Genomic DNA, 26,576 nt, shown 5'->3' with positions numbered 1-26,576 from the left:
TCACCTCTGCATTGTCGTTAATATTGCTGATGTTTTTGTTCACGCGTTTGCTTATCCAACAGTATTTAGTATACGGTATATTAATATTTACATTAGCTTTTTGCCCTTAGATGAAATTAAGTTTTATATATATTGTGTAGAGACATACGAATTAAAAACGAGGCTTATTCCATATATTTATTCGATCGTTTTAACGCAGGGATCCGCAAACCGAATTCCGTAAAAATAAAAACCGAACTCGATATTTCAAGAAGCCGCAGTGCAACGTGATACATACGGGAAACGGCTGGTGGCCCTTTCATAAATAATGTCACCAAGGCAGTACCATTCAAGAGCCGCGTGTGGCCCCGCGTTTTGACTTTAAATGTCTCCACGATGATTACGACTCGGGATCGTGGTCACGTCATATATATATATTTTTTAGAATCGCGTGAATACTTTAAAGCTCAAAATACAACCACGGCTCCCAACGGAGACGCCGCTTCTGGTCGAGCCGGTGGGCAGCTGCTCTTCAAATGAGACGAAAGCAAAGTAACAGCGCTCAGAAGAAGCACGGGGTTAAGTAACGGCGAATATAACATCCAGTGAAAAACCCGACTCCACCACATCCATAGCTGCCAAACGTCAACATTCGCAAAGAAAGACCGCCGGGATTAGGTTCAGAGGTTAAAGACAAGAATGTAGATGGAATTCAAAGCCTCTTATATAATGTTTATTTTTAACGCCCATACCCGTGTGATTATCTATTTTAATTTTATTTGTTCGTCCTGTGATGAGAGACGTGGACGCGGCGTGCGGAGAGGCAAGAGAGGTACCGCCTCGTACCTGACGTGCGTGTCGTGTGTGTGCTTGTGATTTTGAGAGGCGTGTCTTCTCTCCGCGGTGTATTTAAAGTGCGTGCGCGTTTCTCGTCGGGCTCTGCCAAGCCGCCGCTTGTATGTGTTTAGTGCTCTCATAGACATTAATATTATTTTACTATATATCATTTATAATAAAAAAAAAATACAACTTATGAAAAACGTCGCCGTGCCTCCAACGTGTGGTGAACGCGTCCGCATGCCCCAAACGCCATTCACTTGTCTGTGAGAATTTGCAAAAACAAAACATGATCACGTGTACCGCGTTGCCCGTAGCCGTTGCCTACAGATAATGGATGACTGACGATAACTATTGCCACCAGTGATATACACACATAAAAAACATTATCCGGGACATATCGTTGAAAGAATAATATCTCACAAGAGTGGGAAAGTGGAGACAGACATGGACATAGCCATTGTCTTTAGTGAACGAGTGGCGTATTGTTAAGCAACTGGCAAAAAACCGGGACTTTAAATGTACTGGGAAAACTTACAACATTCCAAAGACCTGCTCGCTCAAAGAGAGGACAATCTTTGGAAAAGCAGGACAGGTGGCAGCTCTAGCCAGGGCTGCAAATCAAACTCAGTAGGCTTGGATTCTTAGAAAAGTGCGCAAACCACAACTCCACCGCTATCCCCTCCACCCCTCCACCGCTTTCCACCTCTCTACCGCTCCACCCCTCAACATCTCCACCGCGTAAGTATAAATGTGTCGAAACCCTCCACCACCCGACACGGCCAATCAGTAAGGGATTTCATAATCAACGTTTTTGGGTTAAGATCGCGTAATTTATAAATTCCATAATTCGATAAATAACGCGATCTAAACCCAAAAACGTTGATTATGAATAATATTGGTCGCGAAAGCCTACGTGTTAAACTGAGTAAGGGATTTGTCTATTCTGGCAAATCGCCCGATGATGCTGGATGTATTTACCAGCGAAACGTCGTACTCAGATTGTAAATGTTGTGGATTCACTCTCCAACACACGGGTGGGCTGAAGTAACAACTAATTGGCGTTTTAATTACGCGACAAATCCCTTACTGATTGGCTGTGTCGGGTGGTGGAGGGTTTCGACACATTCATGCTTACGCGATCTAACTCCAAAAACATTATGAACAAAATCAACGCATGAACAATCACTTCGCGTGATGTCGCAGGTCTCAAACCTGCCCACCGAGTGGCGACACAGCAAATCAACTCCTCTGTGTGTATCATCGGCCATCCCTCCGATATTCGGCCACGGTAGGAGCGAAAAATTGGCAGTTTTTTTTCTTCTTCAGAGATGCACGGTTCGAATCGGGCAGTCGGCACTGGTGAACACCGCAGGTGTAATGACCGTAAAAAACGCGCTGTCTGCTGCACGCGTGCACGTTGAAGATTCGGGTTTTGTTTCATGATTCGAAGAAGAGAGCTGGCCATTGCTTGCCGGGCGTCACGATCCAAGTTTTAAACATTTGAAAAAAATTACACCGTAAATTATCCATAATAAAAGGTTTTTTCTTGGGTTAGATGGCGTAAATATTAACGTGTCGTTAAACCCGCCACCACCCGACACAGCCAATTAGTACGGTTTGTTACGTAAACAGAACATGCCAATTCATTACTAGTACAGCACACTGGTGTGTCGGAGAGTACATACATACCATTTACAATTCGAGTACGACGTTTCGCCAGTAATTACAACTAGCATCATCAGGCGACAGACAGATTTTTGAAGAAATCTTCCTCCTTCAATCTTAAATTGATGTATAAATGTGATGTCGTCACTCGTGAGCCAATCGGGCGCGAAGGCCAGAGGGGGGTGGGGGTGGGGGAGTGGTTAAGGTAGCATGTCAATTACGAGGCATATCCATTACCGGTTGGTTTATTCATAGGTAAATCGTAAAATTGCTCAGTTGAGGAACAATCGTCTCCCGCTACCGTGAGAACTTGGTAGTAACCCTCCCGCAAAAAAAAATCGCGCTACTCAATTGGGTCTTTCCTGGGTTAAAGGAACGTAATTAACGTACAAGTCACTTCTAGATTTGAAGCTTTCGTGACTGCAAGGATTCATACTCTTAGTTCTTTCGGTAAAGTCACGTAGGTAAAAAAAATGAAATAAAAATTGATACAAATAAAACAATAAAATCACGACGTTTCGGAGGCAACACAAGTCTCTGTCATCAGGTGGGACCGTCACAGCCAGATTTTCTGCATCAAGTGAATTGATTTGCTGCTTGATGCAGCAAATCTCGCTGTGACGGTCCCACCTGATGACGGAGACTTGTGTTGCCTCCGAAACGTCGTGATTTTATTGTTTTATTTTTATTAATTTTAATTTCATTTTTTTACCTACGTGACTTTACCGAAAGAACTAAGAGTACGTACAAATCACGTTTTGCTCAAATGAGGATTGAGGAGGTGCTCAGCTGATACGGTCTACGAGACTCTGTATTAGTCTTCGTGTATGTGGATCTGTGCGAGTCTCCGATTGAGTCTGTGTCTCTGTGTAGGTTCTGGGATCTCAGTTTGAGTCTTATCAGTCTTTGTGCCTCCGTGTGTATCTACGTGTCCTTGTCTGCGTGCGAGTCTGTGGGTCTATATGTGAGTCTGGGTGAGAAAGCACTAGATGATAGCCACTGCCAGCACATTACAGAATCTCAACGAATCCACGTGCACGCATCATCATCATCATCACGTGAGAGTGGAAAACCCGGAGTGGACTTTGTTGCCTACGTATCGCTGTCAAATCACACGGTTTACCCCGTATTCTTGTAAAGGGAAAATGAGTTTTCATGTCCGTACGGCGTAAAGCCGTTTCAATACGGGCAACAACAAAACACGTTTATCTATTTGTTTGTGTTTCTCTCTTGTTGATGGGACTTTGTAGAATGAACGTTGGGTTTGACCAATAATGTCTGAATTGCTCTGTAATAATGTAGGGCACTGATAAGAGGTTGACAACTATGCCTACGCGACCCTGAGCCGCGCAGCTCCGTACACAGTTTGTAACTTGCGGAAGCGTAAACGTTTACAAGCGGCTCGTTTCAAACGAGACGCACTTCAACAGTTTACAATTCATCAGCTCGACGCAAACTGTGACAGTGCATCGCTTCCCACCGCAAGCAGCTCCAGTGCCACGATTCCGGGGGTGCCATGAGCTCACCCCCCCCCCCCATCGCCCCCCTTCTGGGAGCGGTGGTGGAGCTGGCCCCCTAAGGGTGGGTGGGGGGCTCTTAGCAGAAATAATTTTAGCCCCCCCTCCCCCACGTTCTCTTCTTGCTATGTACTGCGGAGTATAAACTCCGAGTCAGATAGACGCGTGACGGAGCTTCTTCTTGTGGCCATAAGACGCAGCTCAACGTGTTGGTTAAAAACACCTTTGGAAGGGGGGGGGGGGGCGGAGGGAAATAATTATATGAGAGGCGACGTTCCGGGCAATGATCCTTTTTTCATGAAGCACAAATTACGACGCCAGAGAGCTGTTATTTGTGCTTTTGCATCACTGACGACGCAGCAGCAGCAGCATCATCAAATAATTCGAAGTGGGACTTTTCGACAGCAGGGGTGTGAGCAGCCAAATTGCAGAGCTTGCACCGCTCACCGTTATAACTCTTACTGGACATGTGTACAAAAAAAAATAACAACGTCATAGCTCAGCGGATTCCTACAGTCTTAATACATATTATGATCAATAAAGACTCCGCCAAAGCCGGCGAATGGGCGGTGAAGGGAAAACACTTTTCTAGAATTTGTTTCTAGAACGCACAGCGAAGCGAAACGTCGGACAAGCGCGGCACAGCGGCGGTGAAGGCTCTGTAGCCGTGGCGTCGGACACTCGTGGGCCTTGCGGCTGCTGTTAGAGCCGCTGACATCAAGCTCACAGAGGGCCTCAGGTTCTGACCGTGTTCTCCGCAGAGTGTGACATCTCGCACCACCCACTCCCACCACCACCGCCACCACCACCGCCAGAGTGAGCTCCTGGGAAAGTTTAGGGCACAAAAGCTTTCCCTTCCTCAAGGGAAACACTTGGCACCTACTTGTCAATGGGGCACCTCCCCTCCCCTCCGATGCCTCCAGGGCATCCCGGCAGATGAAGGGTGGGGAGTGGAGGCCCTCATCAAAGACGAACAACAAACAACACTCAACACATTCGTCAACAGCGGCGGTGACGAGTCGACAACCTTCCTCAACGAAGTCCTCGTTTGGGGTTGCATCAAATGACCCCTACCGCAGTCGCATCAAAGGTATACCCGTGCCACTATGTGGGGCAATCAACAGTGGTCGTCCTATAGGGCAGACTCGCTCCTGTCATAGGAATGTGGAATTATTGCCATGTGAAAAATAAATTCCCCTCCGGTATCCGATTAACTGTAAAAAAAAATTGCTTTTCTGCTCAAATGAGCATTGGGTTGGCGGTCACCTCCCGTCCACAGCTCTGGTCCTGTGTTGGAAATTCCACATTCCTATGAAGAGGGGGGGGGGGCGAGTATATACATATACAACCGCGATAACTTCCGCACAAAGTGGCCCCCGACGTGCACACGTGCACGTTGAACTCACCTCGCACCGCGCGCAGTCAACCGTTAATAATCCGGATGTGCGGGTTTATCCACCCCGAGAAGGATGATGGGTCGAGTCAACTCCCAAACCGCGCATTTGAACTCGCGACCTCCGAGCGCGCCTGGCTCTGGCGTGGACCGAGACAGATGAGGCCACGACTCACGACATTCGGCACGTGGGCCGTCAGTTCTCCACCTTTCTAAAGGCGGCGTGTGCTTTTTATTTATTTATTACGATCAGTGGAAACAAGAAGATGCTCGGTGTATTCGGCACTTTGTTTCGTTCATCATTTCGTAAATTTTTATTTTTTATTTTCATAACTTGGCTTTACGTAGCTCGGGGTGGGGGGGGGGCAAACTGAAGTGTTGATGAGTTTCACCATGTGCATCACCAAATATGTGCGTATTAATAACGCTCTTGGGGAGGATTGGTGGCGCAGTGGTTAGCGAATCGATCCCAGCTGCCTAAGTTCGATCGCCGGCCACCCCGGGGAGGCCAGAGGAGGGCTGAGCCCTCCCCCCCCTCGTTTTTAAGTCTTCGCCTTCCTTGCCTCCCCTTCAAATGATTCTCGTCAACTCGTGACGATGGCGGTGATTGTTACAGCCGGAACAATCCGCGACGCCGCTCCGAGAATGATGACTGGCCACGCAGCGTCCATCACCGGCACGGAAAATCTGTTCGTTGGATTATTAGAAGGATACAACGATGGAGTGATGTTCGGCACAGTCGGGTGAAAATAGGGCTCTGGGTCCAAGTGCAGAGTTAGCACGGCGCGAGGAGTCGCAATCGTGGGTTTATCAAAACGTCCGTCGAGTGCCTCAACGCAACACACGCGGTGATGAACACGGAGCGCCTCCGGTCGGAGCGAAGCGGGTTGTGAGTGGCCACAAGGTGAGAGAGGTGGTCGTTTATTGATGGGTTGGATACATTGAGAATTCTACGAGGATGGAGGGGGCACCGGTTGGGGATATATAAGGACACAGCAGGGCATGCGATTAGGATGGGAGGGGGGGCTTGGGGCCTGAAGCTGCTGTGGCCGTGTGTTATGCTGGTTGAAACAAATGTATTCAATAATCTCGACTTGGTTAAAACCCCTTTCAATAATATTTGATCCGTATGGACAAGTCTTACCTTGTGACGCCGATAGGGTCTACTCGCAAGGCAGTCGAGCAGCGCTTCGCAAAATATTGAATGAGAATTGAATCCCCTGGTGACGATGGGTGATGAAGGCTCGTGATGATGGTGGGTTTTTTGTCTGTCTCTCCCCTTTTCTTTTGAACAAGGCCATGGTGGCAGTGTTTGGCGTCATTGTCTGTTATAACAATTCCTAATACACTCAACCGTATCCACGAGTCGTAGCTACAGAATTTGGATTCTCGAGTCCTGGAACCCTCTCACTTTCGCTTGTTAAATACTGCACAACAATTTGTCATTTTATAAAATCTCACTTCTAAAACTAGGCCCGAATGGGCTCTTACCTGGGCCACGCGTAAATGTCACTTTGACCTGGGGTGGTAGACACGGGGCCCAGCGGTCACGTGTTGAGAAGAAAAACCTATTTTTTGTTTTACCAGATAAGGCCCACTGAGCTATGTAGCTCTTTTTCAGAAGCAACCTGGCCACAAATGATAGCTCAACGAAGCGGCTTATCACGTGGAAATGTACAGCAGCCAAATACTCTAAACGCGTGATGTTGATTCTAAACGTGGAGGGAAAATCCACGCGACCACGGGGAGAAAATTCGAACTCCAAATATATATATAGGCGTCAGGGTCGGGTTCGAACCCTACGACCTCCTGCATGCCTGGCGAGGTAGTTAACATCTCGCCACCGTGACACCCTAGTGTCTCAGCTCGAACCCGCAGTCCGTCCTGGTTAACACCGCAACATACTCCACGGCGGACGTTACGAATATCCCATGAAGTCATTCGAGGAAGAGTGCACACTTTTTTTGAACAGTTTCTGAGCACATGGTGCAAAAGGTCGAACGGCCAGCAACGTACAGCACTGTCGATGTTTTCATCGATAAGATACGACACTAAGGCGGAGCGGTGCGAGGAGGAATGCCGGGAGAGAGGTGGCGTGACCTGCAGTCTGTCAAGTTAGAAAACATACAGTCGTGTACTAGCACATTTTGTATTGATTCGGAAACGCACAATAATTAATCGTCGTTCCGTGCTGAGAAAACAGAGAAAGAGCCTCCCTTTAAAACGAGTCTTGTGACTCGGCGGGGCCGTCCATAAATGACGTCACGCACCTAGGGGGGGGGAGGGGGGTCAGACATTTGTGACGATGTGTGACGAGGGGGGGGGGGTTGAGAAATGTGACGTCACATAAAAATGCGCTACTTTAAATAAATATAGACAACACGTTTTACTTAATTAAATAAGCGTTTTAATAAATGTTTTCTCTTACAACATCAGAGTGCAGTGCCACATTAATTACGCACTACAATGACAATAGTTTAAAGCGATTTGAAGCATGTTTTTCTGGGGGGGGGGGGGGGGGGGGGCGGCAGAGCTTTGTGACGTCATATTTGAGGGGGGGTGTGACTTTTTGTGACGCCGTGTGACGAAGGGGGTCAAAAATCGTCCAAAATCGCGTGACGTCATTTATGGACGGCCCCTTTATCTCTCTCTCACCTGAATACGGTCGCTTGTGTTGCGATCGAAACGTCGTGATCTATTAATTTTCCACTCACGTGACTTCATCGAAAGAATCAAAGAGTATGGATTCCTGCAGTCACGAAAGCTTTAAATCAATAACAACGATTCATATTCTTGGTTCTTTCGGTAAAGTCACGTAGAAGGGAAATAATAAAATAATAAAAAGAAAACATAATAAAAAAATTTTAATTAGGGAAATAATAAAATAATAACAATATAACATGATAAAATATTTTATTATGTTGTTTTTTTATTATGTTTTATGCATTATTATTTTATTATTTCCCTTCTACGTGACTTTACCGAAAGAACCAAGAAGATGAATCCCTGCAGTCACGAAAGCTTTAAATCGAAAAATAACAACTATGTTGTTCACGCGGATCTGTGTTCAACTCCCGTGGGAAAGCCAAGCGCGCCCCCTGGTGTCTGCAGCGATGTCGGTTCTGCGCTGACATCTCCCCCAGTCTCAAGATCGCACCACCCCCCAACCCCACCCCCCTCACTCCCGCGAGATGAAAAGTGACGCTAATTAATGAATCAATCGCAAAGGCCGTTCGCATCATCTGCCCCGTGCAAAGTGGGTGGGGGGTGGTGCCGGGTTACAGCAGCGCCCGTGTGTTCTCGACCGGCAGAGGTCAAGGATGGATGGATGGAAGATGGTGCGGGAATTCATGGCCGCAGCCGCGTTGACTGCTTCCACCTCATCTTCTTGGTTCTTTCGGTAAAGTCACGTAGAAGGGAAATAATAAAATAATACAAATAAAACATAATAAAATAATTCTCACGACGTTTCGGCCACAACGCAAGCAGCCGTCCTCAGACACTGTCTTTCCGACAGACCTGTTCTTCACGTAGGTAAAGAAAATAATAAATAATAAATAACATAAAATATAAAATAAATACACTTTTATTTATTTAGATTTTTAATCTTTCATTTTATTTTTATTTATTTTATTTTACCTACGTGATTTTACCGAAAGAACCAAGAAGATGAATCCCTGCAGTCACGAAAGCTTTAAATCGAAATGCTTCCACCTTGCCATTGGTCAGAGCCCTGTGGTTGGGACATCGTGGGTCATAAGGAAACGCCGATTGGCCTCTCTCTAAGTCAGATCAGCGACAGCAAACATCACTGCAATGTTACGTACGACCCTTTATCAATCCACTGCTGGATGAAGCTACACCCCCACCACCCACACCCATCCACCACCTTTGGGTCAAGGTAATTGTTTGCTTGATTGGTCATACTTCACCACGCTGGGCAATGTGGGTTGGCGAAGACTTTGCCTCACGATTAGACCAGGCAGATCCCTCGCCGCTGCCGTTCGCCTTGGGCGGGAATCAAAGTCTGCGGGGGTTAATAGTTAACGCGGCGACGCGCTCACCCCCGCCCTCCATCTCCCCCACCAAAAATGTACATTAGCCCAAAATACACGCGACACAAGGAGTGGTGCTCGTAACGATGTGCGAACGAGACGGTAAGAGTAGACGTACCACCCCCCATACTCATTCTGTCTCCCGTGACACCAACCGCTCATTCTATTTATATGCTCGGTTCGTACAGACGGAATCTCAAAAACAGGCTACGCTTACATCTCTCTGCCTCTTGTAAGGTCTCAAGACTTAATCACCCCCTTCTCTCTTGCTGCGGCATGTCCAAGCAGAGTGAGTGAGTGAGCGTGGTTAAATCTTGGCTGGGAGACTGCCCGCGTACGGTGCAAGCATGCCGGTGGGGCCGAATGATGTTTGAACTTTGTTTATAATTTGTGATAGAAATAACGTGTTGCATCGGTGATTAACAAATGCATTCGGTGATGCTGCTACTGCGTTGGCAGCGGTGCGTAAGCACAAATAGCTAACAAAAAAAACCTCAACGCATTCGTCGACAACACTCCCATAAGGGGGAATATATAACAGGCGACGTTTCAGGCAATTACCCTTCATTGTGTTTTAAAGAACAGGCGATGTTTTGGGCAATTACCCCTTTTCATTGTGCTATGACGAGGAATAATTGCCTGGAAACGTCGCCTATTTTATATAAGTACATTTTTGGGCCACTTATTAATGAATGTGAGTTTTAGAAAATATAATTATTGGTATGAAGTTTAACACCGTCCATTACCGGTGTGATGTTTAACTCTGTTTCATATTATGCACCGGAACACGTTTTTGCGGTTATAGTATTTACTAATGCTATGATGTTATTAAATGTCACAGTAATGTTATACTGTACTGTACGTCACATTTATTGTTAAATGTGTAACTCCACAATCTGTTCGCTGTTACAGTGTCCATCTCCGTTCTAAGAGTCGGAGGGATGAAATCAGCTCGTGTGCCGGGTGATCGTGGCCTCACGGAATCGCGGGAGATGGCGGCGGCTTGGGGAGGCCTCCATCCAGCAGTGGATTGTGATGTTGGTCATGACTATATATTTGTGCACTACCGTTGTAGCAGTGCCTTCCTTTTTTTTTGGCCGACGGGTGTGAACTGGAACGTTCGCTTCCACGTTGGTTTGGCCATGTTTAGTAGTAGGTTTTTACCCTTTCAACTGGTACAAAAAACTGACACCTTTATACAAGGCATCATGTTTGCGATAACCACAACACAATCAGTCAAAATGCAAACAAAAATAAATAACTCTGATGATGATAATGATATGCACTGCCCTTGAAGTTGATTGGTCCACACCCGAGACAGCTTTTCTTAGAGCCTAGTCTCCATTGGTGTTGGACCAGATGACGCCAAAAGGCGTACAACTCAGTTGAAAGGGTAAAAACCTACTACTATATTTTGCCACTGGTAAAGGAGATGTCTCATAGTTGGCCATGTTTGTTTGTTGTAGTGCGGAATTAGAATGATGGCTTTAATTCTAGATTTGAAGCTTTCGTGACTGCAAGGATTCATACTCTTAGGGTTTTTTCGGTAAAGTCACGTAGGTAAAAAATAATAATAATAAAAAATAATAAATGAAAATAAATCAAATTAATCACGACGTTTCGGAGGCAACATAAGTCTCCATCTTCAGGTGGGACCGTCACAGCTAAATTTACTGTATCAAAATTTAGCTGTGACGGTCCCACCTGAAGATGGAGACTTGTGTTGCCTCCGAAACGTCGTGATTTAATTGATTTATTTTCATTTATTATTATTTTATTTTATTATTTTTTACATACGTGACTTTACCGAAAAAAACCTAAGAGAATGATGTCTTTAATCTAAGTTGTCTTGTGGTTGTTGTTGTTGTTGTTGTTGTTGTTTGACTTGCATCCCACTGGGATTTTTGCACAGCGTTGGTGTACGGTGCTTTTTTCTGGAAGACTTTGCTGTTTTTTCCTGGATTTTTCTGTTTGCGCATAGTCACTGTAAGATGTTTTCTTGTTCATATTTTAGTTTTTTACCAAATACATGAAACTGAAAAACTGAAAACGTTGCCTCATCGCCCGTGATGACCGTGAGGCACATGTCTCATTCAGGTCAAAAGCCTCCAGTAAATCACGTGACTTCGATGTGGCCACCCCCACTCTGAATCCCCAAAGCAGTCGTTCACGCTCTGTTCGCTCCTTCCGTCTCTCTACGTCTGGCTTCCCTCCGCTCTCATCACCACCCTCTCTCATTCCCGACGTCTTGGCCCGGTCATTCCTACTCTCTCTCCTCTCTCCTCCTCCTCCTCTCACATCCCGTCGCTCCGTCTTTCTTCCTGCTGCTCGTCTTGAGCCGTGACCTCTATTGTTTTTTCCAGTCACCTTGCCCTGTCCGCTGCCCCTGTGCCCAAGGGCAGCAGCTTCGACTCCCCTTCCCCGTGGCGTGGCCACGGGTACAGAAGTTCGTCACGCAAATTAAAATACAAATTTCATTGCGTAGAGTGTAACATTGCTGACATCGACGGTAGGGGCAATTCAATTTCAAAGAAACACTTTACGTTTCGATTTAAAGCTTTCGTGACTGCAGGGATTCATCTTCTTGGTTCTTTCGGTAAAGTCACGTAGAAGGGAAATAATAACATAATATTACGTCTTATTTTTATTATTTTATTATTTCCCTTCTACGTGACTTTACCGAAAGAACCAAGAAGATGAAACACTTCACGCTTACGCGGCAGAACTCGTTGAGATGCCGGTGTCACGCCCCCATCGCTGTGTAATGTGGTTTTTATATATTTTTTATCACAATCAGCAGGTGTTTCGGTGGGGGGGGGGGAGAGAAATAAAACTGGAGGGCTAAAAAACCACAACGTCAAAGATTATCGTGGCCACTGGCACGTGATCGGTTACGATTAATGGGAGTGCAGCGTTAACGCACGAAATGTGGTCAATAAAAAAAACCCAAGACGTGGTCAGTTTTCAAGGTGCCCGTTTAATTCTTATTATTTGGGTCTTTCTGCGATCGCATTCCACTGCAGTGTGAAGCGCTTCCAGACGTTCTTTGTATCTCAACGTGGTGGGTGGTAGCGGGGGGTGGAGGGGGGGGGTTACGCGATTATCCTAATCCCAAAATCATTGGCACGCCGCAATGTCAAGGAGCCACGCGATGCACACGCACAGCAAGAAAACCCTCCATCCTGCCCCAAACGTTTCTTCAGTGGAGAATCGGACGCGTTTGGCACTCGAGTCAGCTTGACGTCCTTGTGGGAGGACGGCGCTCTTCAATACCCAGTAATCAACTTGAGCCTCCTCCTCCTCCATCATCTGTATTATTGGCAGTGACGCCGGCCCAGCGCACGTGCTGCGTTCGCTGCTGCTTGCGTTGCAGGAGTTTCACGGTTCGAAATCCAGCGGTCACCCCGATTAACACTGCGGTGTGTATATTCTTGGTTCTTTCGGTTAAGTCACGTAGAAGGGAAATAATACAAATAAAAATAAAGCAATAAAATGTTTTATATATTTTTTTTTTATTATTTGTATTTTTATTATTTTATTATTTCCCTTCTACGTGACTTTATCGAAAGAACCAAGAATATGAATCCCTGCAGTCACGAAAGCTTTACTGCGGTGTGTATTATCCGTAACAATACGCGCCGTCTGTTTAACAGTGGACGTTAAAGAATCCCGTGGCGTCATTCGGAAGAGTAGGCCATTGTGCGTCTGCGTCACGGTCAACATTTGCCCAATTTGGTTTTTAAAAATTACGCCCAAAATTTCTCAATCGGGAGGACTTCCTGGCTAAACAAACTCGGTGCACAACTACGCCGCCTGAATGTAACATCATAAATAGTAGGCAACGTTTCGGACGATGGCCCTTCTTCATAACACGCGGGCCGTTGGCTCAAATATTGCCGAGCTTTGCTTGCAAACAAGTCCACGTGTTCCAGTTGCAGGGATGCATCGGTCCCAAGTCATTTGTGCAGACTGTACTTTCATTCATCATCATCATCATCACTCTCAGAATCATCACCGTCGTGCTCTCATTATTGATTACGATTGTTTACGTAGGAAGCCATCACCGAGTCTCATCTCCGTTTCAGCAGAGTCCTGCCAGAGGTGTACAGTAGAGGGCGACAATTGCTATGTTTTCCAATTAAGTATCGTAATTTGCAGTGAATGTTGTCAAATGTGAAAGACTTGGAATAAAATTGCCTACTCTTCTTCAAACGATTTTACAGGCCCCGAGACGTCTACGGTATGGCAGCAGACGACTTGTATTTTATGATTACTAAAACCCGCAATATTAACCAGGGCGGCCCACCCGAATGGAACCGCGAGCCTCTGCAACAAGTGGCGAAGGTGAGGTTGTCTAGTTGCGGGCGAGTCCTTGTCGTCCTCTTGACCCCTGGTCCACAGCTCGCAGTTTTATTAGCCCAGCGTGCCCATTACCTTACAGTTCAGATGCTTAACAAATGGACCCTTCATGACCAGTTATGCATGTTATTGACACGATTATACACACATGAATTGCTTTTTTTTTTAACCAGGTATGGCTCACTGAGCCATATAGCTCACTTTCAGAAGCGACCTGGCCACAGATAAATAGCTTAATGAAGTGGCTTATCAGCCACATACTATAAACGCATCTTGATTCTAAATGTGGAAAGAAAAATCGAAGGACTTGGAAAAAAATTATCCACGCGACAACGGGGAGAGAGACACGCAAACTACAAATCGACAGGCGTCAGGGTCGGGATCAAACCCACGACCTCCTGCATACCTGGCGAGGTGGTTAACATCGTGCCCCATGTGAGGAGGAATCAACGAGGGATAGAGGTTCGGTGGAAACGTAGCTAGATAGAGGCGTGATAAGGAGGCTGGTGAGAAAGTGGAGTGAATCAATGAGTGCTTGATCATCGACCAGATTGCTTCTCGTTGATGTCTGAGTGAGTGCACGGGGTGAGTGTGTACGCGAATTAGATCTTCTTCTGCTTTTGCTTCCACCTGTTTGCCCAGGAAACCCTCCCGAGTCTCGAGCCTGCTGAGATGTTTTCGCAGTAGGGGGCGACACTCGCTACGTACGGGCTCTCCCCAAATTAAGTGCGCGGGGTCACTTCTGCGAGTCCGATTGCGAATGTGGCGAATGACGGCGCGTATTTATTTCATGTTTAATACACCCGTCGCATTAACCAGGGCCATCTGGATTGTGACACTTGGTAAGTAGCGGCTTATATAGGTGAGTGCACAGGTGAGTGCACATGGGGTGGAGGCGTGGCTAAGGCGTGCAGGTGACCGCGTCAGGCAAGCTCCATCAATAACTTCTCACCTACTCGCCTGCACACGTTAGCGCGGTTGGATGCGTACGGTGCGAAGGAAGTTCAACAAACACACGCACAGGTGTGTATGCAACTGCATAGGCGAGAAAGTATGTGTACAGGTGAGTCGGTATATAGGTGTATATGTCTAGGTGCGTGAGTAGGTGAATAGGTGAGTAAATGGACAGTATATGTGAGTACATGATAAGGGGCCGTCCATAAATGACGTCACGCACCTAGAGGGGGGTCAAACATTTGTGACGATGTGTGACGGGGGGGGGGGTGTTAGAAATGTGACGTCACGTCAAAATGCGCAACTTTAAATAAATATAGACAACACGTTCTACTTAATAAATATATTTTTTAATAAATGTTTTTTCCTACAACATCAGAGTGCAGTGCCACATTGATTACGCACTACAATGACAATAGTTTAAAGCGATTTTAAGCATGTTTTTTTGGGGGGGGGGGGGGCGGCAGAGCTTTGTGACGTCATATTTGAGGGGGGGGGGTGTGACTTTTTGTGACGCCGTGTGACGAGGGGGGGGGGGTCAAAAATCGTCCAAAATCGCGTGACGTCATTTATGGACGGCCCCTAAAGTATTTATGCAAATAGAAACTTAGGTGAGTACGCATGCACGTGACTCTGTGAATAGGTATGGATAGATATGTGTATGATACAGGTGAGTAGGTGTGGAGGTGCATATGTTAGTGGGTCAGGGAGTCGGCGTGCGAGTCGGTATATACGTATGAGAGGAGGTATGTGTGTGTGTAGGTCGACTCAGCCTCAAATTAGTTCCTGGTGCGGTGTGTAAACATCGTCACTGGGGAGACAAAGGCGGTGGGGCGTGGTGCTGGCCACCCACCCCCTCGTGCACCGTTCCGGCCTTCATAGGTGCTCGCTAACAGCACTTGCCCCTACAGCCTGTTAAGGCTATACGCGTGTGTGGGTTGGGGGGGGGGGAAGTGGTGACTAACGCCAGTGACGATTTTCTGAACCGGTCCTGAGCATCACCAAGGTCGACTCAACCATGAAACGAAGTGCCCGGCTCGATGCGTAAACACGAGCGGGGGACATCGCTGCCAGACAGAGGCGGCGGGCGTGGTGCCGGCCACACGCGCGCGCTCTCCGCGTGCCCGTGCCGGCCTTCGACAAGGCGCTCGCCAACAGCACTTGCCCCCAGCAGTCTTGTGGAAGGCTCCTCGTGTGTGTGAGTGTGTGTAAGTGTGTGTGAGCGTGTGTGTGAGTGTGTGTAAGTGTGTGCGTGTCTGTGACGCGCGCTCCCCGCGGGGGATCAATCTGCAGGTGCGGCCCCGTGACGTCCACGCGCGCGCCACCCCCGCGCCCAGTCTCGCTCCGCTCCATCCTCCCATCACCCTCCTCCTCCTCCCATCATCATCATCAGCAACAGCACACCCCCCGTTCCTCCGCGCGCAGCCGCTGCGTATAATACAGTGCGACGGCGAGGCTTGGTAACTGTGTGTGTGTGTTCGTGTGCGTGTCTCTCTGCGTGCGTGCGCGCGTGCGTGCCTGTAGTCTGACTGTGCGAGTGCGCGGGCTTGTGTCTCGCGATGTGCGTGTGGCACTGAGTGAGAGTTGAGTCTCTCTGTCTCTGGAGCCTTCTGCTCTTTGCTGCCGGACCCGCCGATCTACTCCGCCGCCAGGACTCCGATGGATGGGATACCCCCAGATCCCGCAGGTAAAGGGGATGCCCTAACCCCCACCCCATACCCCCTCCCCCCTCCCACCCCTACCTCGGCATTGTTATGCGATGATTGTCGTTGTTGTTGTTGGTGGTGGTGGTGAATATCAAATATCACCTACCACCAGACAGCGCAGGGTGGTGAGTATCGCCTCGTGGTTGACAATGGGTATGGTCGCCGATAAGTTGGGTATGCCGACGGTGGTGGTACAGATCGTGGTTGGGGATGGGTGGTGGTGGTGGTGGTTGATGGTGCTAGTTGGGGAGATCGTGGTGATGCTTTCGTAGCGCGGTGCGCTAACCGCTGCACCACCGCTCCACGCGTGCACACGTACACACTTGCACACACACGCCATGAGCAAACACACAGATGCAACAAAGACAAAGATCCCCCGGATAGCCTTGTAACAGACTGTTGGAGCAAGTGCTGATAGCAGGCACCCAATGCAGTATAGACAGGCATGGCGCACGAGGGAGTGGGTAGTTAATACCACTACCAGCCGCCTTTGTCTCCCCAGTGATATTTACAAACCGCACCAGGTACTCATTTCAGGCCGAGTTGACTTAGGAGGAGAAGCCCAGAGGCGGTTCAAACATTCGCCGCTGTATTGGTCAAGAGCACGCTGCGCTACAGACCCGGCAACATGAGTTCGAGTCTCGTCGACGACTCACATCAGTGACAAGCGAGTTCAGAACTTGTCCTGGGGGCTTCGCTCGGGGGATCAACTCGGCCTTAAGTGCGAGCACGTGGCGTGCAGTGTCTATACACATCAGCGTTGGGGAAGACAAAGGCGGCCGGGCGTGGTGGTGCTCCCCACACCAATCCCTGGCTGTTTCATTCAACACGTTGACGTGGGCGGCACGTTGCGTGATTCTTGTTTGATGGTGGTCGGTTGTTGTTGGTGGTGGTGGTGGTGGTGCGAATGGTGATGTTGGTGGCGACGATCATCGTGGTGCAGTGGTGGTGTGGCACTGACTGTGGGACAGAGGTCGCAACCGGGTACCCGATACCCGGCTACCCGTACCCGGCCGGGTACGGTTACCCGTTTGCGACCCTGGTGCGGCCGGGTACGGGTAGGCCGTGAGTAACTGGTGAGTAACCGTTTGTCACTCATTTCGGGTAGGGTACGGGTAGGGAACGGGTACCCGTACCCGCCCGGGTACGGTTACCCATTTGCGACCCTGGTGTGGCCGGGTACGGGTAAGGAATCAAAACCCGTTTGCGACCTCTGCTGTGAGATCTCGTGGCTGTTGGTCTGCGCCAAGCCGGCTGCACACAGCTGTTGATAGAGACACGCATCCATCATCCACGAAACCGCACCACCCCCTTGCTCGAGTCATACTCTGTACCACATCCCCCTGGCTGCGATGAACGTTGCAATGCTCTGCGGATTGCATGCCAATGCGCTGTGCCAGCGTGTGCACACATGCACGGTATGGGCCGCTTTAATCTGTCCGTTACCCGATAAGAACCTCCCACACACACGTTGTTTTCTTTCCGTGGGGGGCATACTTCACCACGCTGGTCAATGCAGCTTTGGGGGGGGGGGTGCAGAACACGATCGGACGTTGCACTCACTGCCGTCGACTGCACACACGCTCTATCCAGGCTCAAGGGATCCTGCTTAGCTTGCGAGCTCATGCCTGGGTGAGTCGGTCACAGGCGTGGGTTGGGGTTGTGTGAGCACACAGAGGATGCCACTCCTCCGCTTTCCATTTGTTAGATTACATCTCAGGCTGAACGCATCACCCCCATCAACGTTCAACGCGATGGTTAGTTTGCACAATTGATGCAGCGTTCATGTCAGTCGGGGTTTTATTAATTTCCATTCTTTTAGTGCTGCTGTGCACGGGCAATCTCGAACCGAATCGGTCCCCGGAATTGATGGCACCGAGTTTTTCAGAAACGGCAAGCCTAGGCAGGCGGTTGTGCCTGGACGGTGCTTGGTTGGGTGATGCCATGCATTTGAAAAAGTACAGATCCTATACTTACTCTTAGGTTTTTTCGGTAAAGTCACGTAGGTAAAAAATTAAATTAAAATTAATAAAAGTAACATAAAAAATCACGACGTTTCGGAGGCAACACAAGCTTCCGTCTTCAGGTGGAACCGTCACAGCACGATTGCTGTATCAAGTAAGAAAAAAACCTAAGAGTATGAATCCTTGCAGTCACGAAAGCTTCAAATCGAGATCCTATACTGCAACATTCCGATGTTGTTACGGTTGGTATAGGCTGCGGGGCCACGTGATCGGCCGTACAGGGCATTTCGGCAAGAAACCGGTGTTGTGACCGTACGTCTGTGCTCCCCGAATCTCTTCCTGCCGAGTTCACCTGCAACCCGTGCCGCCCGGCGTTCTGTGAAAGCACCCTTGTGGTCAAGTAACCACGAGGATCGCAGTGACCATGCACAGGAGGAAAATGTACGTGGTCAATCCAAAAGCACGTGGCTTGTATATAAATTTCTGCACCCGTGTTTTTATGATTTTCTTTAAAGCATACGACTAAATATACTGGTACGTCTCGCCGTATCGCTCGATCATCAATGGGCAGCAGTAATTCAAGTGTAAGATGATATTGATGGCTTTCGACAATGGGGGAGACACTCAGCGCTCAGAGAGCCACTCGCGATGATAAATGGCAATCATCGGAGCGAAAGCCCTCCCTGCTGTGAGTTTCTGCCACCTGCACATTCTGACATTGGATGTAACCCCCTCCATATAATTTTACATCTGAATATCACTTACATGTTGGATTATGGGAATTATAAGTAATGCACGATGATGCATTATAAGATTTAGTTTTCACATGTAATGATAATGGGCACGTATAGGCTGCTGGATGAAGTGCTGCCCAACACCGCGACAGGTTGTATGGGTGGTTTAACCATACATCGATATGCTAGGCAGCAGAGGTGTGGACTCGAGTCATGTGACTTGGACTCGAGTCAGACTCGAGTCATGAATTTGATGACTTGCGACTCGACTTGGACTTGCATAACAATGACTTTGTCCCACCTATGAGATGTGGACTCGAGTCATGTGACTTGGACTCGAGTCAGACTCGAGTCATGAATTTGATGACTTGCGACTCGACTTGGACTTGCATAACAATGACTTTGTCCCACCTCTGCTAGGCAGTGCGTGGAGGGGTGGAAGGCCCACGACTAGTTCAGATGTCACTCCCCATTGATGTTGGCCATTAGCCGGGAATCAAACTCAGGTCACTGGGTTGGTAGCGCAGTGTGTGAGCCACTGTACGGCTCAAAGACAACTTGTTTACACCCTTACTTAATTATGAATGCGTGTTACTTTGAACGTGGAGTCGGTGTGTTTTTTAATGCGTCATGTATTTTTAAAGAAAATTTGGGAATGCAGGCCAGCTGAGAGTATTATACGTCACATAGAGCCCAGTGCTGTGCAATCATATTCAAAGTGAACGTGATTTCCGGCTGAGATAAGCATTAAGGCAGTGGCTCATTTCCTGTTCACTGCCTGAGCAAGTGGTGGAAATTCATACTCTTCGCTTTTTTCGGTAAAGTCACGTAGGTAAAAATAAAATAATAATAGATGAAAATAACTCAATTAAATCACGACGTTTCGGAGGCAACACAAGTCTCCGTCTTCAGGTGGTGGAAATTCCCTATTCCCGTGTTGTGGGCAGGTTTATCCATTGGACAGTCGCTCTTGACTAGCCCATACATTGCTGCTCATTGTATAAATCTCGGAGGGATGATGGGCCAAGTCGACTCTGAGCCAGGACTTGAACTCATAACCTGCCAAGTGCAAGCCACTCGCTCTTTCACTGAGCCACCTGGAAGTCAAAATGCCCTTTTTCTACCCAGGAAAGCCTCGCCGGGACTAAAGATTGTGTGTTTCACGAGGGTTCTGCTACGTTTGGATGTTTGGTTATTCATTTAATGAGTGTTTGGCCTCATGTCGGAGGCAAATTGAGTAAGCCAGAGAAAACGCACCACGAATACAAGGGTAGAGTGCTCACAGCTCCTCACAGATAGATGCAGGAATCCACTACATTACTGTCATTTCTTGGCCACTTCGCAATGTGAGCCTATCAGCCGAGAGACAGCTCGTACACGTAAGTGAATGGCTATCAATTGCAAGAGTGCCCCATGCAATTCACGATAACTAAACATTTCATTGTGCAGTCGTTTGTATAATTTACTGATTAGTGATTCTCCGTACATCACTGGTGAGGTTCAAGGTTGATTTTAGCTCCATAAGCACCGATGCCGTCTTGCTAGGTCCACATACAATTACTCTAAGTGGCCGCTGTTTGCTGCCGACACACTTTCCCATTGCAATCATTCGAAGTCCTATTTCTATTTCTTTTTAAACTCACACAGTAGCGGCTGTCCACTTTGCTGAACCAGCGTCTTGCCCAGAGAATTAATCTTCGGGGTAGAATGATTCACTGACAGTTCTGGACCCGCCATTTAATTGATAATCGATTTTCTTTTTGCTCCGCAAACGTTGCAGCTGATAATAAACAGTGGGTGGCGCGGGGCAGGTTGGGACAGTGCTGCCCATCTCACTCAAGGGTCGCTTTTAAGGGGTATCGGAAGTGGCGCGGTGGTGTCCACTTCAACGGGCTGTTCTCTTAACACCAAGGGTTCACGCTGCTCCGCGAGAGATACGGGACGGATTTGTCATCTGGTAACATTGACGTCGATAACATTGGGAAAAGCTGTGAAATGATACACGTCACAATAATTGCGGTGGATCGTAGCACGTCTGCAGTGGCTGCGGGGATGATGTGAGCCCATTGCATGCACCATATATATTTTTGAAAAGCATCGATTCTTACGCACGTGATTGGATGTGCGCATCGCGAGTGTATATTTATTTAAGTATGTAATTACGTAATTATTTTGTTATGTTATTCATCTTATTAGGTTTATAATTAAAGAAATAACACATCGTGATTGGTGACATGGCCCAGCGGTGATGCGCTCAGAACTTTTTTGTTTTGCAGACGTTCACGCTTCGAATCCCGCAGGCCACCCTGCTTAATGCCGCAAGTGTTTTCATCTTAAAGCGTGCGTCAGCTGCTTCACAACATGTGTTAAAGATCCCGTGATGCTCTTTGGTTCTTTCGGTAAAGTCACTTAGGTAGAAATAAAATAAATCACGCTTTTAACGCAACACAAGCGTTCGTATTTACACCATTGGAACCTCATTTGCCAGTAAAAAATATGATAATTGTTTTTTTACCCTTCTATCTGGCAACCAAACTGACACCTTTTTTACAAGGAGTCATGTTTGCATAGACCACAATACCTGCAGTCATAATGCAAACAAAAAACATAACTCTGATAATGTATGCACTGTCCTTGAAGTCGAGCTCTCATACTCTGATGGTGCATTGTCTTTGAGTTGTGTGCCTTTTGGCGTCATCTGGTCCAACCCATGTGAGACTAGGATCTAAGGAAAGCTGTCTCGGGTGTGGACCAATCAATTTCAAGGACAGTGCATACATTATCAGAGTTATGTTTTTTGTTTGCATTATGACTGCAGGTATTGTGGTCTATGCAAACATGACTCCTTGTAAAAAAGGTGTCAGTTTTGTTGCCAGATAGAAGGGTAAAAAACCAATTATCACAAGCGTTCGTCTTCAGGTGAAAATCGCGATAGCTGCGATGTCTGCTGCGAGCAGCACGATGTCTGCCTTTCGAAGATGCGAGAGGCCATTGTGCCCCTGCGTCGTCATGGGCCAATTTGGGTCAACTTAAAAAAATATATTTTTATCGTGGTAAAAATTAGGTCAATGAAAAAAATCTCACAAATTACTTACTTGGGATTGCACACCGCAGCGATCTTCGCCACCTACTGCAAAAACCTGGCAGTACCCTCCTAAAAAAGGTCTTGAGACTCGGTGGGGATATCGTGGGTAAGCAAGCGTAGTCATACTATTAACTGATTGATCCTTGCACCACCCTAAAGGACGGACGCTGTCGCAGCCCGGGCTGTGTCAGGACAGCGTAAATCATTAAACACGAGGGAACTGGGATTATTTACTTCTGTGATCCAAGAGTCGTGTTCTTGCCATGACCTCACCGGTAATGCAGATACACCAGGGACAGTGGCTGCCTGCTTTGAAATAAAATTAAATTATTTTTCACAATACAATGTCGCATATCTCACCGCGATCGATTTTTAACCGCTCGCACCCAGAGCAGTGTTTGCGCACGGTGGAACCGTCATTCTCTGGTCGACGTTCACAAATCTGGCCCTTTCGCATATCCGCCTGCATCTCAGTCGGATTTTCGATGTTGCACCGCGTGACCAGATCGCCCGGACAGCGCTTGGGTTGGACGGCCACCACGCACAAGCCGGTTCCCATCGGGTCCGCGGGGCGCTACTTGGGCGGGCAGCAGACGGCGGTGCAATACAATCCAGTGTTGTATGATACTATAGCGCCACATGTATGCGTCCCCCCTCCCCCTCCCGCCTTCACCAACAAGCACTGACTGGCATGATGAAGTATGGTCATTAGCCCACATGAGCCCCAAGGCGTGGGGAGATTCATCAAAAGGATGGTGTTTGGTGGGCCCAGGGGAATTCAATGTTGTGGATTTGATTTCCGTTTTCGTGAGCTGGCACCCCCTCTGAAAACATCCCTGGCCTAGGATCCCTTTGAGTTGTGTTAACTCGCCCATTAAAGCCAAGGTGCTGGTTTGCTCTGGGATTCCCAGCTCCTAGAGCCAATTCCCTGCCAATCAGATGTAACTTCAAATGAGGGAAGGCCTCAGTATGAAGCGGGATGTCTGCAACACACCACCCTTCACGTTACGGTCACATAAAAGATGCCGTCAAAAAGGTCGGATTCCTAACTTTTAATGGGAATCGTTAGTTTTGATCGATATATATATATTACCATGTGTGTTTTCTCAGTTGTATTGTATAGCTCCTGTTTAACTGAATCAAATTGGGTTGCTGAAGAAGCTCCCGGCGCGTGGAGCGAAACGTCAGACATCGATGCTGAATAGCGCGTGGCACAGCTCGTAAACGCACTTTGAAGAGGCGTCCAGCACAACCGCGAACACCTTGTAATATTTAATCGGCTAATTGATTAAACATTGAATTGGGGTGCAGTGGTGGCGAGATGTTAGCTACCGTGCCTGGTATGCAGGAGGTGCTTGATTCGATCCCGACCCTGATGTCTGCTGTACATTTGGAGCGTGCGTCTCTCTCTCTCCGTGGTCATGTGGATTTTTTTCATTTATTTATTTATAAACATGCGTGTAGAGTGTCTGGCTGCAATAAATGTCCGCATGATAAGCCACTTCTTTGGGCTAGGTAGCTTCTGAAAAGGAGCTATGTAACTCAGTGGGCATTACCTGGTAAAAATAATAATAAATGAAACAAATATATACGTATTTCTTTTTTTGCCAAATCGATGTATCGTGCCACCCATAGCTGCTGCTGACTGCTCTCCATTCCGGGCCTTTAAAGCTTTACTCTGCAACAGTGATTTAATAGCTAAAAAAATAAATCACGTGGACCGGCCCACATGCCGTGGGGGATTTTGGCCGGCTGGCCATCCATGGTTTGTTCCTGCGTTTTATTTTTCTGCCCGACCCACATTGTTCGAGGTCTTTCGCTGCATTCCGAGCGGGCCGGAGTGACAGCCACACAAACGACACCCTCCTCCACTGGACTCGTCGTCGTCGTTGCCATCGGCGGCGGCGGTGGTTTTGTTTTTGTCTTTCAAGTTATCGCCCGGGAAACAGTGCCCTTTGCCTTCAAGCCGTGTGCGATTGATTTGGGAACACAATATTTTCGGAGCAATGTTTTTGTTGGCAATGCCATTACTGATACTGTAACGTGATGTGGATTTTTTTTTTACCAGTTTTGGTATGTAAGGAAAACAAAAAAGTTCAACCCTAGATTTGAAGCTTTCGTGACTGCAAGGATTCATATTCTTAGGTTTACCGAAAAAACCTAAGAATAAAGTTCAACCCGTTGCCAATCCACTGTTGGATGAACGCCTTCCTATGCTTTGTTGGTCACGGGGGCGTTCATCTAACTTACGTCACCACTCTGGCCAGTGCGGTTTGGTTGCCCAGGACCGCTTCAGATATCTCACCACCGATGTTCGTCATGGGAGGAAATCAAACTGAGGTCGATGGTTCTTTCGGTAAAGTCACGTAGGTATAAAATAAAATAAATTAAATCACGACGTTTCGGGCGCAACACAAGCGTCCGTCATCAGGTGGGACAACCACGGCAAGAAACAATTGCTGAAGTCGCCCATTATTTTATACCTACGTGACTTTACCGAAATAACCAAAGAGTATGGATCCCTGCAGTCACGAAAACTTTAACGGTGTTGACTGCCGAATCATCAACTTTCCCTTCGTTGATATGGACGTTACATCAGCGTTCCCCCGGTCGGTGTTGTGCCTTGTAACTGTTAATGAAGTCAACTAAAACTAAACTTTTCATTTGACCAGGTAAAGTTCACTGAGCCATATAAACTCTTTTTCAGAAGCGATCTGGCCACAAATGATAGCTCAACGAAGTGGCTTATCGCGTGGACATTTATAGCAGCCAAATACTCTGAACTAAATGTGGAGGGGAAAACCGGAGGACCCGGTAGAAAAATCCACAAGACCACAGGGAGAGGAGACGCAAACTCCAAAGAAACAACAGGCGTCAGAGTCGGGATCGAACAACTCACTATCTCCTGCATACCAGTCGAGGTAGTAAACATCTCGCCACCGTGATGATGATGAGAGAGAGAGAGACACGCAAACTCCAAATATACAGCAGCAGGCGTCAGAGTCGGGATCGAACAACCCACGACCTCCTGCATACCAGATGAGTAGTAAACATCTCGCCACCGTGATGATGATGAGAGAGACACGCAAACTCCAAATATACAGCAGGCGTCAGGGTCGAGATCAAACCCACGACCTCCTGCATACCAGGCGAGGTAGCTAACATCTCCTAGCCACCGTGATGATGATGAGAGAGACACGCAAACTCCAAATATACAGCAGCAGGCGTCAGGGTCGAGATCAAACCCATGACCTCCTGCCTACCAGGTGAGGTAGCTAACATCTCCTAGCCACCGTGATGATGATGAGAGAGACACGCAAACTCCAAATATACAGCAGCAGGCGTCAGGGTCGAGATCAAACCCATGACCTCCTGCCTACCAGGTGAGGTAGCTAACATCTCCTAGCCACCGTGATGATGATGAGAGAGACACGCAAACTCCAAATATACAGCAGCAGGCGTCAGGGTCGAGATCAAACCCACGACCTCCTACCTACCAGGCGAGGTAGCTAACATCTCCTAGCCACCGTGATGATGATGAGAGAGACACGCAAACTCCAAATATACAGCAGGCGTCAGGGTCGAGATCAAACCCACGACCTCCTGCATACCAGGCGAGGTAGCTAACATCTCCTAGCCACCGTGATGATGATGAGAGAGACACGCAAACTCCAAATATACAGCAGCAGGCGTCAGGGTCGAGATCAAACCCATGACCTCCTGCCTACCAGGTGAGGTAGCTAACATCTCCTAGCCACCGTGATGATGATGAGAGAGACACGCAAACTCCAAATATACAGCAGGCGTCAGGGTCGAGATCAAACCCACGACCTCCTGTATACCAGGCGAGGTAGCTAACATCTCCTAGCCACCGTGATGATGATGAGAGAGACACGCAAACTCCAAATATACAGCAGCAGGCGTCAGGGTCGAGATCAAACCCATGACCTCCTGCCTACCAGGTGAGGTAGCTAACATCTCCTAGCCACCGTGATGATGATGAGAGAGACACGCAAACTCCAAATATACAGCAGCAGGCGTCAGGGTCGAGATCAAACCCACGACCTCCTACCTACCAGGCGAGGTAGCTAACATCTCCTAGCCACCGTGATGATGATGAGAGAGACACGCTAACTCCAAATATACAGCAGCAGGCGTCAGAGTCGGGATCGAACAACCCACGACCTCCTGCATACCAGGCGAGGTAGTTAACATCAAGCCACCTCGGCACCCCTGTGCACGGTTCCCAGCTGAGCGAGCAGTCATCATTGCAGTCATCGGAGTTGCACAACCCCTCTTAAAACACGAAAGCAGTTGCAGCCTGC

General features: G+C 47.8%; 1 protein-coding gene across 3 annotated transcripts in view; it reads left to right on the top strand.

Annotated features, from left to right (window-relative positions):
* The first annotated feature begins 16,106 nt into the window (after positions 1–16,106).
* Positions 16,107–26,576, top strand: part of MCTP1 (multiple C2 and transmembrane domain containing 1) — a 158,742-nt gene continuing 148,272 nt past the window's right edge. For 2 of the 3 annotated variants that reach the window (XM_078612554.1, XM_078612553.1), the window contains exon 1: positions 16,108–16,449. In XM_078612554.1, the coding sequence (XP_078468680.1) occupies positions 16,422–16,449 (28 nt within the window). In that variant the 5' untranslated portion in view covers positions 16,108–16,421. Of the gene's footprint in view, positions 16,450–26,576 lie in introns of all 3 variants that reach the window. The other variant, XM_078612555.1, reaches the window with a different exon arrangement.

Source organism: Lampetra planeri, chromosome 39, assembly GCF_965212315.1.
Source record: "Lampetra planeri chromosome 39, kcLamPlan1.2.h2, whole genome shotgun sequence".
In the NCBI taxonomy this organism is placed as follows: Eukaryota; Metazoa; Chordata; class Hyperoartia; order Petromyzontiformes; family Petromyzontidae; genus Lampetra; species Lampetra planeri.
The sequence above is the reverse complement of the archived record's forward strand: the minus strand, read 5'-3'. Positions and strand labels throughout refer to the sequence as shown.